Source organism: Coffea arabica, chromosome 7e, assembly GCF_036785885.1.
Source record: "Coffea arabica cultivar ET-39 chromosome 7e, Coffea Arabica ET-39 HiFi, whole genome shotgun sequence".
Taxonomy (NCBI): domain Eukaryota; kingdom Viridiplantae; phylum Streptophyta; class Magnoliopsida; order Gentianales; family Rubiaceae; genus Coffea; species Coffea arabica.
The window spans coordinates 45,887,549-45,902,106 of record NC_092323.1 but is presented as its reverse complement, the minus strand read 5'-3'; the positions used below and the strand labels follow the sequence as shown (position 1 = coordinate 45,902,106).

The following is a 14,558-nucleotide window of genomic DNA, read 5'->3' as shown; positions in this document are numbered from 1 at the left end:
TAAATTTTGGACCCAAATTGTCGCATTATTGAAAGTCCCATTCTAGGTCCTTTTTCACTTATTTTTAAATAAATCACATCTTTTGTAAACGCCTTTTTTTCCCATCGCGAAAAATGGAGCGCGACAATAAGCAATTAAAATTCACAAGATAGTAAGTAATAAGAAAAGAATAGCAAACCAATTTGATTACTAAACTCCTCTTGAGATTGAATATCACTTTATAGAACAACCTTCTTCAAGTTGATGAAATACAGCTAATATTTGTGTACAAAGGAAGGATCACTTCCTCCTTATCCCAAGTTACACTTGGTCAAGTTAGGAAGTTTTACTATCACTCGGGATAACCCTCACAAAGCTACATTATTGAAGTATTTTTCTCACACAAGAAAAACTTACATAAAATTCACACAACTAAGAGTACAAATCTTCTTTATAGAATATTTTCTCACTAAAACTATTGTTGATCTTTCATATTCTTAATGTGCAAAAAGTTCTCTTGAAGTTGTTGATCATGTACTATTTATATGAGATCAAAATGGTACCCCATTAATGCTTCCAACGGATAGAAGGCAGTTGAAGAGTCAACTAGCCGTTGGGGTATTGGACGTCCGATACTCCTGATTCTTGCGTCTGACAGTAAACAGTGAGTTTGAGAAATCTCATTTAATTTTGTCGGACGTCCGGTACCTCTGATGTATTGCGTCTGAAGTGCTGCATTATTTATTAAACGTCCAGTGCTCTAATGCATTGCGTCTGAGAGCAGACATTAAGTTAGAGAGAATTTGTTAATACTTGCATCTGAAAGCAGGCAGTGAGTTAGAAAAAAATTTTAATTCCTTCAGACGTCTGGTAATGGAGTTCTTAATGTGTCCGAAGTTGTACAATGATTATCGGACGTCCGGTCCTATCTTCACAACCGTCCGACAGCTTTTAATTTCCTTTGTCTCTTTCAATTACACTTGATCTTTGAATAAGATTTGCTTCATAGCTGAAAGTATTTCTTGAAGAGATATTAGTATCATCCAATTATTTTGTAAACATCAAAAAGTAAGGACCATGATTGACAATTATGGGAGACCAAAAGAAAGAATTTTGATTAGTTGAAATTTATTTATTAGGTTCGAGATAGTGAGGGTTATAATATAAAAAATTAATTGCACAACAAAAATCACACTTCAATTAAATGTGTTTATAACACCATTTCAGTAATTACATCAACACATAAGCTTATATAAATTGTATTCGATGCAAAAGATTGTAAAATAATTTCATATTCCAGAAATACCCAAATATCTCCATAAATAAAAGTTTTAAATGTACAATTATGAGAACATTTCTATAAACATACCCAAAAACATGCTGCCATTAGTTGTACCAAAGGTTTTTAAAAAAATACACATATTCCACATTTCCAAATACCCCTACTTATGCGATTGAAATTCAAAACCACAACTTATTCTTATATAATATAAGAATTTTCTTAAATTTGTTATATCTATTGATTTCAGATATATATGTATCTATGTCATATTTGTTTGATATATTTTTTGTCATTAGTGTAGATATGTTTGAATGAAATAATCATTTCTACATATAAAAAAAAAAATTGAGGCGAACATTCCAAGAAGAAAATAATATCCCACTTAAATGATACATATCAAACATTCTAGATCTTTCTATATTTAAATTTGCTTGATCCAGAATCTTAGGATAATTTGCAAAATTTTCAGACAAAATTCAGGAGTTGAAGGTATGAGATGGCCAACTTCCACCATTAAACTATTATTTTCCTGATAAACAATGAAGAGATCTTCTTCTAACCTTCTTTGGTCTAATTTTTTTTTTCTCTTCCAGCCATTTTTTGGAGACCTTTATGATTTCTGCCTTAAAGCTACTGCCCGTTATGGCGAGACTATAATTGTTGCCGGGTTGAATGGTGACCTCCAAGATATGAATCTAAAAAATAAAGTACATTAGACTACAGAAATATATTCCCTTGTCTTCGAGCAGCATCGTGCATCTTCTTTATAGAATTATTGCCCAGTGCGAAGGACATTCTTCTAATGGAGCAATCCCAAATTGGATGAATCAAAGCTTGTTTAATTGATATCAATCTCATTGAACGTGGTAGGCATTTGTCTTGAATTTTATAACATACCGGACTGTCCTATGATATCAATCCATCGCAATCTAATTGAGTTTTCTTTGATGTAGCAATGTATAAAATCTTTCCACACATCTTACATATTAATAGACAAGCGCATATTGCCTGGTGCTTTCTATAATTCTGATTAGTTACACGGCAGTTTACTCGTCCTTTTTTATTTCTTTTTTTGGTGGGTAAAATTTTCCAATTTTCCATGTAAGTTTAAGCAATGCGTTATCTTTGTGCATTGGCCTTCCAAATTTTGATTTGGTAGCTTGTTTCACGTTTGTTTTTTGAAAGGGATAATTTCATAAACCTCCCTTGAGATATCTAACAATTTCACTAAGATTCCTTGAGCTTTTAAAAATTACACTTACCTCTCCTGATTTCATACTTTTGTAACCAAACTTTGGGCTTGGTCAAAAATTTAAATGAATATCCCAAAAAACCCTCACCTTATAAAGTTCAATTACTTTCTAAAGCCATAATAATATATTTAGTCTACACATAAGAAAAGATTGTGAAGTTTTCAATACCAAATTTATTGTTTGATAAGCAATAATGACAATAATTCTATATTATGATAAAATATTTTTCAATATCAAATTTATTCTTTCTAAATTAGAGAAGAGAGTGTCATCTTAATGCTTTTAGAGTTGGTTGCTTTTTAGATGCGTGAAACTATGATAATGCTTTTCAATAACAGTTTTGGACATTGTTTTGAGTTAGTATTGCTTCTAATAATAAAAAAAAAGAAAAACAAAGGATTGACAAATAAAAATGGGATCACATTAAAAGTTCTCAAAAAAAAGTCACTAGTTTGACATTTAATGTTTGTGTTTATAGTTCTATAGTTTTACTAGTAAAAAAAATGAGGAACAAGAAGAGAGAATGAAAAGAAAAAATAATTATAAATGCCATTCTTTTTATATACATACCAAACAAGGGAGTTTTATTTAAATTTTAAGGCTAGTATTGTGCTTTTAGGCAGATAAGGAAGGTAAGTCTAATTTTTAAAATTTCTGGGGAGCTCAGTGAAATCATCAAAAAACTCAAGGAAGGTTTATCAAATTATCGCTTTTTGAAAAGCAAACAAGAGACCTGTTTTTTTTTTTTTTAAATGAGGATTGACTACCCAAATTAATACAAATAAAATGTTTGCCTTTTGTACATCATTATTTTGATGGGCTTCTATTATGTAATTTTGACAATTTCCACCCTACATGTAATTTTGATCAGGACAGTAGGTCAAAATGGTTAAGAAAGGGAAATTTGTAAGTTAAAACCTTGAGGAAGTAGAACTCTCTCTCAGAAGGGGTGAAGAGATAAAAATGGCTAAGATCTAAAAATAGGAAAGTTGTGAATTTGTTGAGTGGTTGTTGAAAGACTTGAGGTTTCATTTATTTGAAAGTCTTTTATTTCTTTTATTTTTAACTTTTTGCCCGTTTTGGCTAGAAATTTATTAGCTCAAAAAATGAAATTGTAGAAAATAGGTTGCATTTCATCAAGAAAGGGTTAAGTTACATTTTGTTGTGAATTAGTACTAAATCCATTTTTCACCATTGAAGTTTAAGCTTGTAAGGGAAAAAAAGTGGAAGCTTAATCTTGTAATAGACTTATCACTTTTAATTTTGATTTTTTTTCACTTTGACACTTTGTGTTCTTTTTATATATCTTAAAGTTATATATACTGCCAATTTGAAGTATTTTTTTTCTCTTTAAGCAGAAACAGGTTAGGATTTAAGAAGAAAGGAGAAAGAAAGGGGATTTGAACCAAAAACATCTAAAACTTGAGATTTCAAACTTAGTTAATAAACTAAGGTCTTCTTAGTCCCAATTTAAATAATTTCACTAAAATTAATCTATATGTTGTCCATACATGTACGTTCCGTTTGACATTGCATGATCTTGTGGTGTTTCTTTTAACAAGTTTAGTAATTGGTCAAAAGTGGGATCCATGACATTAGTATGAGTGTCGTCTCAAGCCCCAATTCAGCTTGCGGAGATTTTAGTTGGGTAATTATGAGATTTTTAATTCAACTCTTAAGAATTGCTCTTTACCTTTTTCCTTGTAACATTAAGATTTCTCCTTGAAAGAAAAAGGCAAAGTAAACAAAAAAAATTGTAAAGTTTTGTAATTAGAACGTTGAGGAGCGAAGTTAAAATAAAAAGAACTTCGAGGGTGCAAAGTGGAATAAAACCTTTACACTAATGAAAGATGAACTTCAAAATTCTAAGAACATGTTTGGATTGGAATTTTTCAAGAGTTTTTGAGAAAAAAACTACCGTAACACTTTTTTAGGATGTAGTGTATGTGGAGTACAAAAGTGATCTAATAATATATAAAAGAAATATTCACTAAAAAGCATTAAAATTTTCTCAAAATTTTAGAGATAAACAATTCTACATGTTTAATGTAGTTTAGTATCAAATGATTTTACGATTAGAAGACTTGTCCTCAGTGTCCAGTCAAATACAACTACTAGAGTTGGCCTAACAGCCATAGTAGTGTTCTTAGAGTTCTTCTCACTGTCAGATTCAGAATTTGGATTTTTGATCTAACAGTTAAAAGTGGAAAGGATGTGGAAAGAGGTAAGAAATTTAAAAAAAGCCAAAGAATGAAGTGTCTAATCAAATATATAAGCTATGCATAGGAACGCTAGCCAATGACTTTACGTAGCCAAAATAAGACTTGACAAAGTAATTTTGTTTGGATAAGAGTTTATTTGCATGATTTATTTGAGATAATTACTGTAACACTTTTTATGATGTGATGTATGTGAGATAAAAAGGTGGTTGAGAAGATAAAAAGGTGATTGAAATTTGTGAAGTAAATTTTTTTATTTGAAATCAAGCCAATCCAAACAAACTGGCTCGTAAACACACCAATTACATCTTTTGATCCTAGAATACGGATCACTCCATCGAGGGGTAGAACTACTAATATACGTATGCAAAAGTGAAATTACAATTTTAGGTGTAGTATTTTTAAGAAATCCTTATTTTACCATAATAATTTGTTTAAGTTTTAGGTACCCGACGTTTAAAAAAAAACTTTGTTTTTACTGTTGCTCAATTTACATATCACCTTATAAGTACTTCGATAATATATTCTTAATGCATATAAATCATTATTTTAATGATCATTACAAGTACAACCCCAATCTTTAAGGAGTTTAATTCGATAATGAGCTTTTTTATACACTAAAATTAATAGTTCGGTGAATTATGGTTTACTAGAAAATCACTTATAGTTTCTTATTTTATATATTAAATACGTATATTGTTACTTGCTATTCCTTGTTCCATGAATATTAATTGGTGCATTTGGATTAAACGTTACTTTAAAAATATTTTTTTGGTATTCTTCATTGTAACGCCTTTTGTGCTATCATGAATGTGGAATGGAAAAAACAAGTTTTAAAAAAATATTTCCCCAGCACATGTTACAAAAAATTGCCAATGTCTGTTTATAGAAGTACAATTTTTTTTTTAATTTGTGCATTAGCTGAAAATCTGTTCTGGCTCTTTCACTAGGTCCATCCATGAAGACTTAGCTGCTTATATGTATACTAAATCTATAAACACCAAAATTTTCAATAAAACCTTGGTCTTGTTTGGTAAATGAGTTTTTTTGGTATTTGTCTAAAACTTTATTATAATTTACTATAAAAGTTGTAGGAAAAATTTTTGAATTGTGTAAATTTTTGGATATTTTAAAGTGTACAGTTTAAAAATTTTGAGAAATTTTTTGAAATTACTGTAGTTAAAATTGTTAAAAAAACTTGTAGCACACAAACTTAGCTAAAAACTTGTTTGCCAAACAGACTCCTTATCTTTGAACTTGTTTTATTTTTTTTTTATCATATGTTCAAGTTTTTTATTTTTGTTGATTTTCTTTTATTAGAAATAAAAGAGAAAAATCAAGAAAGAAGATAAAGAAGGACAAAAAAATTTCACAAAAACAAAAATTAAGATAACAAAAAAAGATAAAGAAAAATAAAAGAAGACCCAAAAGAATTGTAAAAATCCAAGCCAATGCAATGCGCACATTCAAAAAAAGCGAAACGGAGAATGATCACGTGGACATTTGAACGGCCCAAACAAGAGGGAAGGAAAACAGTTTAAATCAAAACAGAGGAAATGATCACGTGGACATTTGAACATTTTTATTCATGGTTTCGCAATAACTCTGTCATTTGACCGCAGCCAAAAAAAAAATGAACGGTTATGAGGAAACAAGAATCAAGTTCTTCGACTTTGATTTAAGTTTCTTCATTTTCTATTGCGAGAAAATACTTCAAAACGTGAAGGCATATTTTGAAATTGTTTATGTATAACGGGAAGGGATGGATTATTGTATTATAAATTCCAATAAAATCCTTTATGCAAAAGCTGGTGATTTTTTTTTTCATGGTGACAAGATGCAAACCACCATTTGTGGATATTGGCACAAAAAACACATGCACAGTAGAAGCAATTTTAAACACATATAAAGATGCGTGGGAAGAGGAAAAGAATAAATACACAATAACTCGATAATTTTATTAACTCAAAATTCAGCAATAACAATATCATATTGTATCTTTTCGCTTACAATCATAGTATTAAACCCGGTCCGGAAGGGAACCCGGAGAGGGAACTAAAAAAACGGGTTATTGGTTCAATTAGTGGGTGAGTGGTTCAACCGGTGGGTCACGAAATATATTTAAATATTACGTTTTATAATTTTTGATATGGTTAAAACTAATAAATTATGTCATAGTAAATGTTCAATTAGTCTAATTTATTATAGAATCATTAATTCTTATAAGAATTAACAAAACCTAAATTCAAATAGTAATTCATCAAATTTCAAGTATAAAACTTTATCTAAGTATAATTATCTAGTTTATTTATGGATTTTAAATGCAAAAGTTATTAGGAACGATATTTGCCTTAGAATGAATTGTGTAATATGATATTTTTTAAATTCATTTCATAATTTATAGAGTTTGGGGAGTAATAAAATTTATTACAAGATTCCAAATAAATTTTGTTTTGGAAAATTAAAATAAGAATAAAAGTCTAATATATAATATAAAAAAAACTAAATAACAACAATTGAGCTCTTGGTGTAGTGGTTGTTGCGCTTCCTTCAATACAAGAGGTTGCTAGTTTGAGGCATCATTGCAGCATCTTCCATGCATTTTTTTCATGCAACCCGGGTTCCTACAAACCGGACGGGTTCACCGGTTGAATCGCCGATTCGTTGAAAAGTCAATGGTTCACTTGCAGAAACGATCTAATTAGCGAACCAGTCCGATTCCATGGCCGGTTCATCGGGTTGATCGGTCGAACCGTTGGGCCGGACCAGATTTAATAACTATGCTTACAACAACTCACAAATAATAGAGACTTTTTCTCGTACCCGCAACTCAAGATTCAAACTCAACTTTTCAAAATCGACTCGACTTAACTCTTCAAATAACAATGTACTAAACTAATAGGTTTTATAGATTGCAGAGTTTTCTAAACAAATACAATTGCAAACCAAAACTTACTTAGAAATTGACTTGAGATTTCCTAAACTAATATAGAAACTAAACAAGCAAGACTAGACACCAAAATAAGAAACTAAAATAATTAGGAAATAAAATAGCTTACTTTTATTTCTATCATCACCTCCTTTAAACTAACCTCTTCATTATCGTCAGCTCCAATGGAACCTCCCTAAAATAAAATAAATTCAATTATAGTAAACACTTCATTCAACCCCAACTTATTAGAGGAAGGGATGAGTTGGGTGATTCAGGGAAAAGAAGTGTAAGTGACAGGTCCCAAGTTCAATCCATCTCACTTACACTAAAAACAAAAAGTAAAAAAAAAAAACCAATTTATGATTGGTCTTTTACTCCATCTTTACACGTGGTAGCGGATGAAACTTATATATATATATATATATATATATATATATATATATACTTTAGTGGTAATTACACTTTAACACCCTCAACCTTAAAATATATACTTTACCCCAGTGAAGACTAGTCAACCTTGAAAATCTTAACTCTTTAAAAAAAGTGAGTGTTATGATAAAATTGCCCCATTGTTGTTGAAATTCTTTAAAACTGGTGATTGTTAACGCAAGAGAAAGCAACAATTGCTGTGGTATACCAATCAAATGAAGAAGCATGCATATAGATGGCTCTGCAAATTAAAATGCCATCTAATTAATTTCTTTGATCTGCCATTTCGGTCCGTTTGAACAATTAATCACTTAAAAGATGAAACAGAAAAGAAAAACTTTAAGAAAAATTACTTTCTTTAGACTTCTGAAAATATTGCTATGTCGAAGAATGAGAAAGTTTGTACACGAAAACATTTAAAGAAGAAAGGCACACATAAAGATACCATATTCCCACGTCTTCAGATTTTCTTGTTTTGGCTTGATGCACAAAGCTGTATCTATTGAAGCATATAAAGATACCATATAAAGCTCCATATATAAGAGAAGAATTGAAGCTAATTTTTCAGTTTTGTTCCTAAGCCATTTCTCTATTGCTCTGCTGGTTTGAACATTTAAGCATCACATCGATTTCAGCTGCATCAAAGAATATTCAACAAATTGGGATGATGAAATACAAACATTTCGAACCTCGAACGAGAAAAGAACCTGAAGAACATCATAGAAACAGATTACAGATAAATAATATTATTGGTTTGTTTAATCCAGGACTGTTCTTGCTGCTGCAATCACAAATCACAAATTTATATAGCTGCAATCACAAACAAAAGAGTTGAAAAGGCCCTGATACTGCTTCAAGAAACACATGCTGATCAACAAGAGACATGAATGCTTCATCATTGAAAAAAGTTACGTGAAACATAAAACTGATTCAACATATACACAGAACTGAGGCATAGGACTCTGCTTCCGAGCGAATTGACTCTTCTTCTGGGAAACTCAACTCTGCTCCCATTTGCTGTTGTAGATTTGCTACAACAGACTCACAATATTCCCCTAAACAAGAAGGGACCTCTCTCAGTTTTCACATTTTCTAGTGTGATGAGAAGAAATAGGCTCGCCTTCCAAAGAAATCTGCTCTGAAAGAAGGAATAATTGCAGCACTACATCAGTTGAATGAAGAGAAATACAGATCACCCAACAAAAAAAAAAAAAAAAGCCATTTTGATCAGTTCAAGCAATTCACTACTTAAAATGGAAAATAAAACATGAAGCGACATTAAAAAAAATCTAAGAAAAATTGCTTCCTTTAGAATATTGCTTAGTGAGGAATAAAAATGTTTGTAAAATATAGTGAAGAAGGACACGTTTTCAGATATTTAATACTAGTAGGTTTGTTTGGATACTAAAATTATCTCAAATAATATTTCGCTTGCATCATAAACACATTTTCCAACCCACCTTTTTATCTCACATACATCACATCACAAAAAGTGCTACAGTAATTATTCCAAATAATATTTCAAATAATACCCTATCCAAACTAATCCAACTTAGTATTTCTAGATCTCATTGTCTACGAAACTCTGCTTCATATCACAATATTATGCATATTATAAAGGTCAAGAATTCACACAAAATTTTATAGTTAAGTCCTTTGACCAATTGCTCTTTCTCTGTTGAAAAGTAACAAACATAGGTTTTTTTTTTTTTTTTTTTTTGGTTTGTGCCTCCTCTTAATATTTGTTGCGAAACTGTTATTGTATGTTTCAACATATCAATCAATTGAGGAAAATAGAAGCAAATTAACATTTTTCTGTATTTCTCTTACTTAGATACACAAATTGAGAGCAGAATCACACATGCATACATATAAGTTGAATCCCACTTTACATATAATTGAAACAGGAAATGTTAATTGAACTGATTCAACAAATGCAAATATACTTTTATCTGACCTCATAATGAGTTGAATCCCACTTTACATTATTCACTCTCACCCAAATCAAAATGGGACACGAATGCTTCACCATTGTCGAGAATGGAAAAGGACTCTGCTTCTGAGGGAATTGGACTCTTCTTCTGAGGAAGATCAGTCAAAACAACCATTAATCCCGAGCTTTAGAACCCCATTTCCCATATCCAGCTGTTCTTGCCGAATTTGCTTTACAGAATTTTCAACAGACTCACTACAACCTACCACATCAACCATTTCGAGAGTCGGGCATTCCCCTAAACAAGAAGGGACCTCTTCCAGCCCTCCACACCAGTACACGACCAATTTCTCAAGACGGGAAAAATTACCAGAAGATGCGATCCAGCTGCGAATGTCCAACAATGACAATAGCAAGACTCGGAGGTTAGGGAACTCCCCTTCTTTCATTACCCATTCTTCCCCAACAAAGGAACGCCCGAGTAATTTAAGCACTTCAAGATGAGGCAACTTTCCAATTGTTGAAATTTCACTCCATGGCTGAAAATTATCTGAGAGAGTCAACTTCTTCAAATTCAATGGGAATTTAAATCCATATCCACAAAAATAAGTCAAACGAAGTGATTGTAGATGATTCAAACAGTCAAAAACAAGAATCTTGTCGCAATTTCTGGTAGCTGCTTGTGAATCACATGATCTCCAACATTTTAGCCTGCGGATGCTTGGTAACTTTTTCAGCATCTTTTGCAAGCATTGAGGGGAGGGATCAATTACAAGGCTTAAAGTGTCTAAATGGTCTAAATCAGGGAATACTTCAAGATTTCCATCTAGAAAAATGAAACCTCGAATCCCATCTGTAGTACGTAGATAACGCAACGTCTTCATGTTCCAAATAGTATTTGGCAGCTCAACATGAGAATGCGGCTTTTGTACGATAAGAGTTTTCAACCTTGAGAGGTTGTCTATTGCAGATGGGATGGATCGTATTCCACTGAGCACCAGGTATCTCAAGTGAACAAGCAATACTACTTCCATCGGAAATGATTTCCCAATGATCAAACCCCCCAAATCCAACACTCTAAGAAGTTTAGGTAACAAAATCCCCCAATCCTCCTCTTGAGGTTCAAAATAATCATTTCCAAACAAGAGCAAACAGCGTAAATTGGGAAAAATTAGTATCGACTCCCAAACCTTCAATTCCCCGGTATTATGAACACAAACTCGATGGGGGTTGCTTTGTCCAGTAAGACCAAACGGGTCTTTCCAACTATGAATAATATGTAGAAAACTTTCTTCTTCGGCTTTTTTCACACAAAACTCGTGTACCAAATCATGAAGTCGGCAGGTTTTGGCGCCATTCATAGCTCCTTTTTGGGTAACCATAACTAAACTTCTATTAATTAGACCCATCAAATAGTTGTAAGCTGCTTCCTCTAAACTCTCTCCTTCAATCTGTTGCACGAATCCTTCAGAGATCCAAAGCCATAACAACCTTCGAACATTAATAACTTGATCCTCTTGAAATGCAGCAAGGTATAGAAGGCATGGCTTCAAATAATCTGGTAAATGACTATAACTCAATTCAAGCGTCTTCATGCAGTATTCATCCTGAAGGACAATAGAACTTAGACTTTTTGCAAATTCTTCCCAGCTATCTTGTGCAATAGTAGCAAGAATTCCAGCAACAAGGACAACTGTGAGGGGTAAACCCCTACAAATTTTTGCTATTTGATATCCAACTCCAGTTAGTTCTGGAGGACAACCTTCTTTGTCAAATAGCTTTTTCTGTAGCAATGCCCAACTCTCCTCGTCGGTAAATTGGCGGAGATGGTAAGGCTTGCTACCAGGTTTAAATTGCAAAGACAAATCCCGGGATCTGCTGGTGAAAAGAATCCTGCTTCCATTGACATCATTCGGCAGTGAGTTTTCCAACAAATTCCATGCCCCAACGTCCCACAAGTCATCCAAAACGAGGAGATACCTAGTTCTTAGTAAAACTTGCCTTAGCTTCTCAACCAAATCATTTTCATCCATCTTAAGATACTTGTCAGAACTCTCAGAATGAATACTACACAAAAGCTGAGCAAACAAACTGTATTTGCTATATGTTTGAGAAACACAACACCAGCCACGAACATGGAAATGTGACCTAACTGAAGAAGCAGTATAAACTTTATTGGCTAATGTGGTCTTACCAAGCCCAGGCATACCCACAATGGAAACAACATCCAAGTGCTTTAATCCTCTCGTAAGTCGATCAATGATAGTTTCCACCACGTCATCGAGACCCACTAGATCTTCATTGTGTATGGCTGCAGTAAGCTGTGATGGTATGTGAATGAAGGTCCGGTTAACTCTCTGGGTTTGACCATTGTGGATCTCTAGGGCTTCAATCTTCAGAAGATTGATATCTCTAGTTATTGCTCCCAAAGAATCTTCACATTCATCACCAACAAGTGTCGAGTTAATCAATAACTCTGCCTTGTAAGCAACCTCCATAACATAACTCCAGAAAGCTTGGAGTTTTTCATTCTGAAAGCGCTGCTCCTTTATATTCTCAAGGACAGATCTCAAGACTACAAGACCTTTGTGGACCATTTGGATTCTATCCAATAAGAAAACATTTGACTCATCAGCCTTATCAAACCTTGCTAGTTCCTGGAGATCTTCTAGGAAAAAATCCATATATCCCAACTCATTGGATCTACAATAATTAAATGATGAATATGGTGATATTACCGGATAATTGTGTGCAAGCTCTGCCATCATATACTTGAGAACTTTGTGCAAATGAAACAGCCTAAGATATGTTTCCCTGGGCAAGCCTTCTTGGATTTCATTTACAGAAAGGGAGAAGATCAGAATTCCTGCATCACAGACTGCAAGTCCAAGAAGATCCTTTATTTCATTATCAAGTTTCTCCTCCTGTTTGATAAGGGTACTCAAGTATCTTATTCCCTGATGGAGTTTTAGAATATGATCCTTAACTGGAACCCGAAAACTGGCATGATATCCCGGTAGATCCATAAGATAATGGTGGAGAGACTCAACAAATTGAACTACAACTGGACACCCATTCTCCTCAAGGGCTAAAGCACGTGATGATCTTGATTGTTTCTTTGAAGCTGTCAGGACATGTATGCAAGTTTCTCGGACTTGAGGATCAAGAAGATTTATCTTCTTAAGTATCAGCTGAGAAATTTCGGATCTCATTTGTTTGACTACTAGGATATAATGTCTGTCAAACTGACATACAGAAAATAGGCGTGCAGCCACAGCTGCAACTTGACTGAAGAGATCTGTCAGTTGCACACACTCAACACCTCGCATTGTCACAAAACGAATGAGATTCCTTAAGAGCATTAGCTTGTGTCTAACGGTATCCATTGGCTTCCCAACTAAAGGGTAACAGGACTTCAGAGTCTGTGAAAGGGACACAATAAGATCCATAACTAGTCGTGGATCTGCCCGTGAGTAACAGTCGAAGAAGATGATTCTGCATGATTTCTTGACATCTGTCTCAAGAAAAACTATGATATTTTCCTGGGATCTGGTCACCGCACTTGCTTTGATGTCACGATCTGACTCAGTAGAATGTTTGTATAGAAGATCAGCAGACTGAAGATCATGAACCATCCTGATAACCACATCTTGAATTCTGAAGCAAATACTACTACGTCTCAAACTTTCAGACAGTATTATCCTTGTGCTCCTGATCATGCTCCAAAAGCGCTTCATGGTTCCTCCTCCTCCTACACATTTTGACATACAGAAAAAAGGTTTTCAATAATATTACCTTATGCTCCAGGTCCAGGAGGTCCAAGCAGTTGGGGAAAACCGAATACTCTGGAAACTTGGCTAGAAAATCTAAAGCAAGATCAAAGCAACTAGCACTAGTGCTGGAGGAGATGTGATGCGATTGCAGATAGTCATATAAAGCAAAATCAGAGCAACTAGTGTTACTGCTGGAGGGGACGTCCATTATTTCGGTATCTTCTTTTCACTCTGATATCAGATTTCTATTAGTTCAGGATCTACACTTTTCTCATCTAACAGTAGCAAACAAACAATAGGCTGGAAATTTTTATTTTTATTTTTTTTTTAACTTTTTTGGTGTAAATATTGGAAGACTCTATCTTGTTCAGAGAAGATATGGTGCAGCAGAACTGCAGAAGCAATGAAATTATCTTGTTCACACTTACACTCCCAGCAACTTCAGTTGTGTCAAACAAAGACCGAGACCAAGGCCAAAGTTATCATTTTCGTCCCTTGAATCTAAGTATTGTCTCATCTGGCCCTTTATTAGTGGTACCAATTTGGTTGCTTTTTTCTTTTATTTTATGACCAAATTGGAGACAGATTCCTCCCATTTCCAGCTTAATTTGCAGTCACGTGAGCATTAAGATTACAGCATTCATGTAATGGTTTCTGCGTTAATTTCGATATTGCTCTTAAACAATTGCTAGATTATGGTTTTCGAATTTCAGGTTCTCAAACTAATTGTCTAATTTGAACCACAGCGTAAATCAATC

General features: G+C 33.3%; 1 protein-coding gene across 1 annotated transcript; it reads right to left on the bottom strand.

Moving 5' to 3' along the window:
• Positions 1 to 8,910: 8,910 nt before the first annotated feature.
• On the bottom strand, positions 8,911 to 14,062 carry LOC113701451 (putative late blight resistance protein homolog R1A-3). The gene is made up of 2 exons (XM_027222112.2): positions 10,052 to 14,062; positions 8,911 to 9,232 (listed from the first exon to the last, which is right to left on the bottom strand). Exon 1 carries the CDS (start codon positions 13,792 to 13,794, stop codon positions 10,186 to 10,188), a length of 3,609 nt encoding a protein of 1,202 aa, XP_027077913.1. The 5' UTR covers positions 13,795 to 14,062; the 3' UTR covers positions 8,911 to 9,232; positions 10,052 to 10,185.
• Between the last annotated feature and the right edge of the window lie 496 nt (positions 14,063 to 14,558).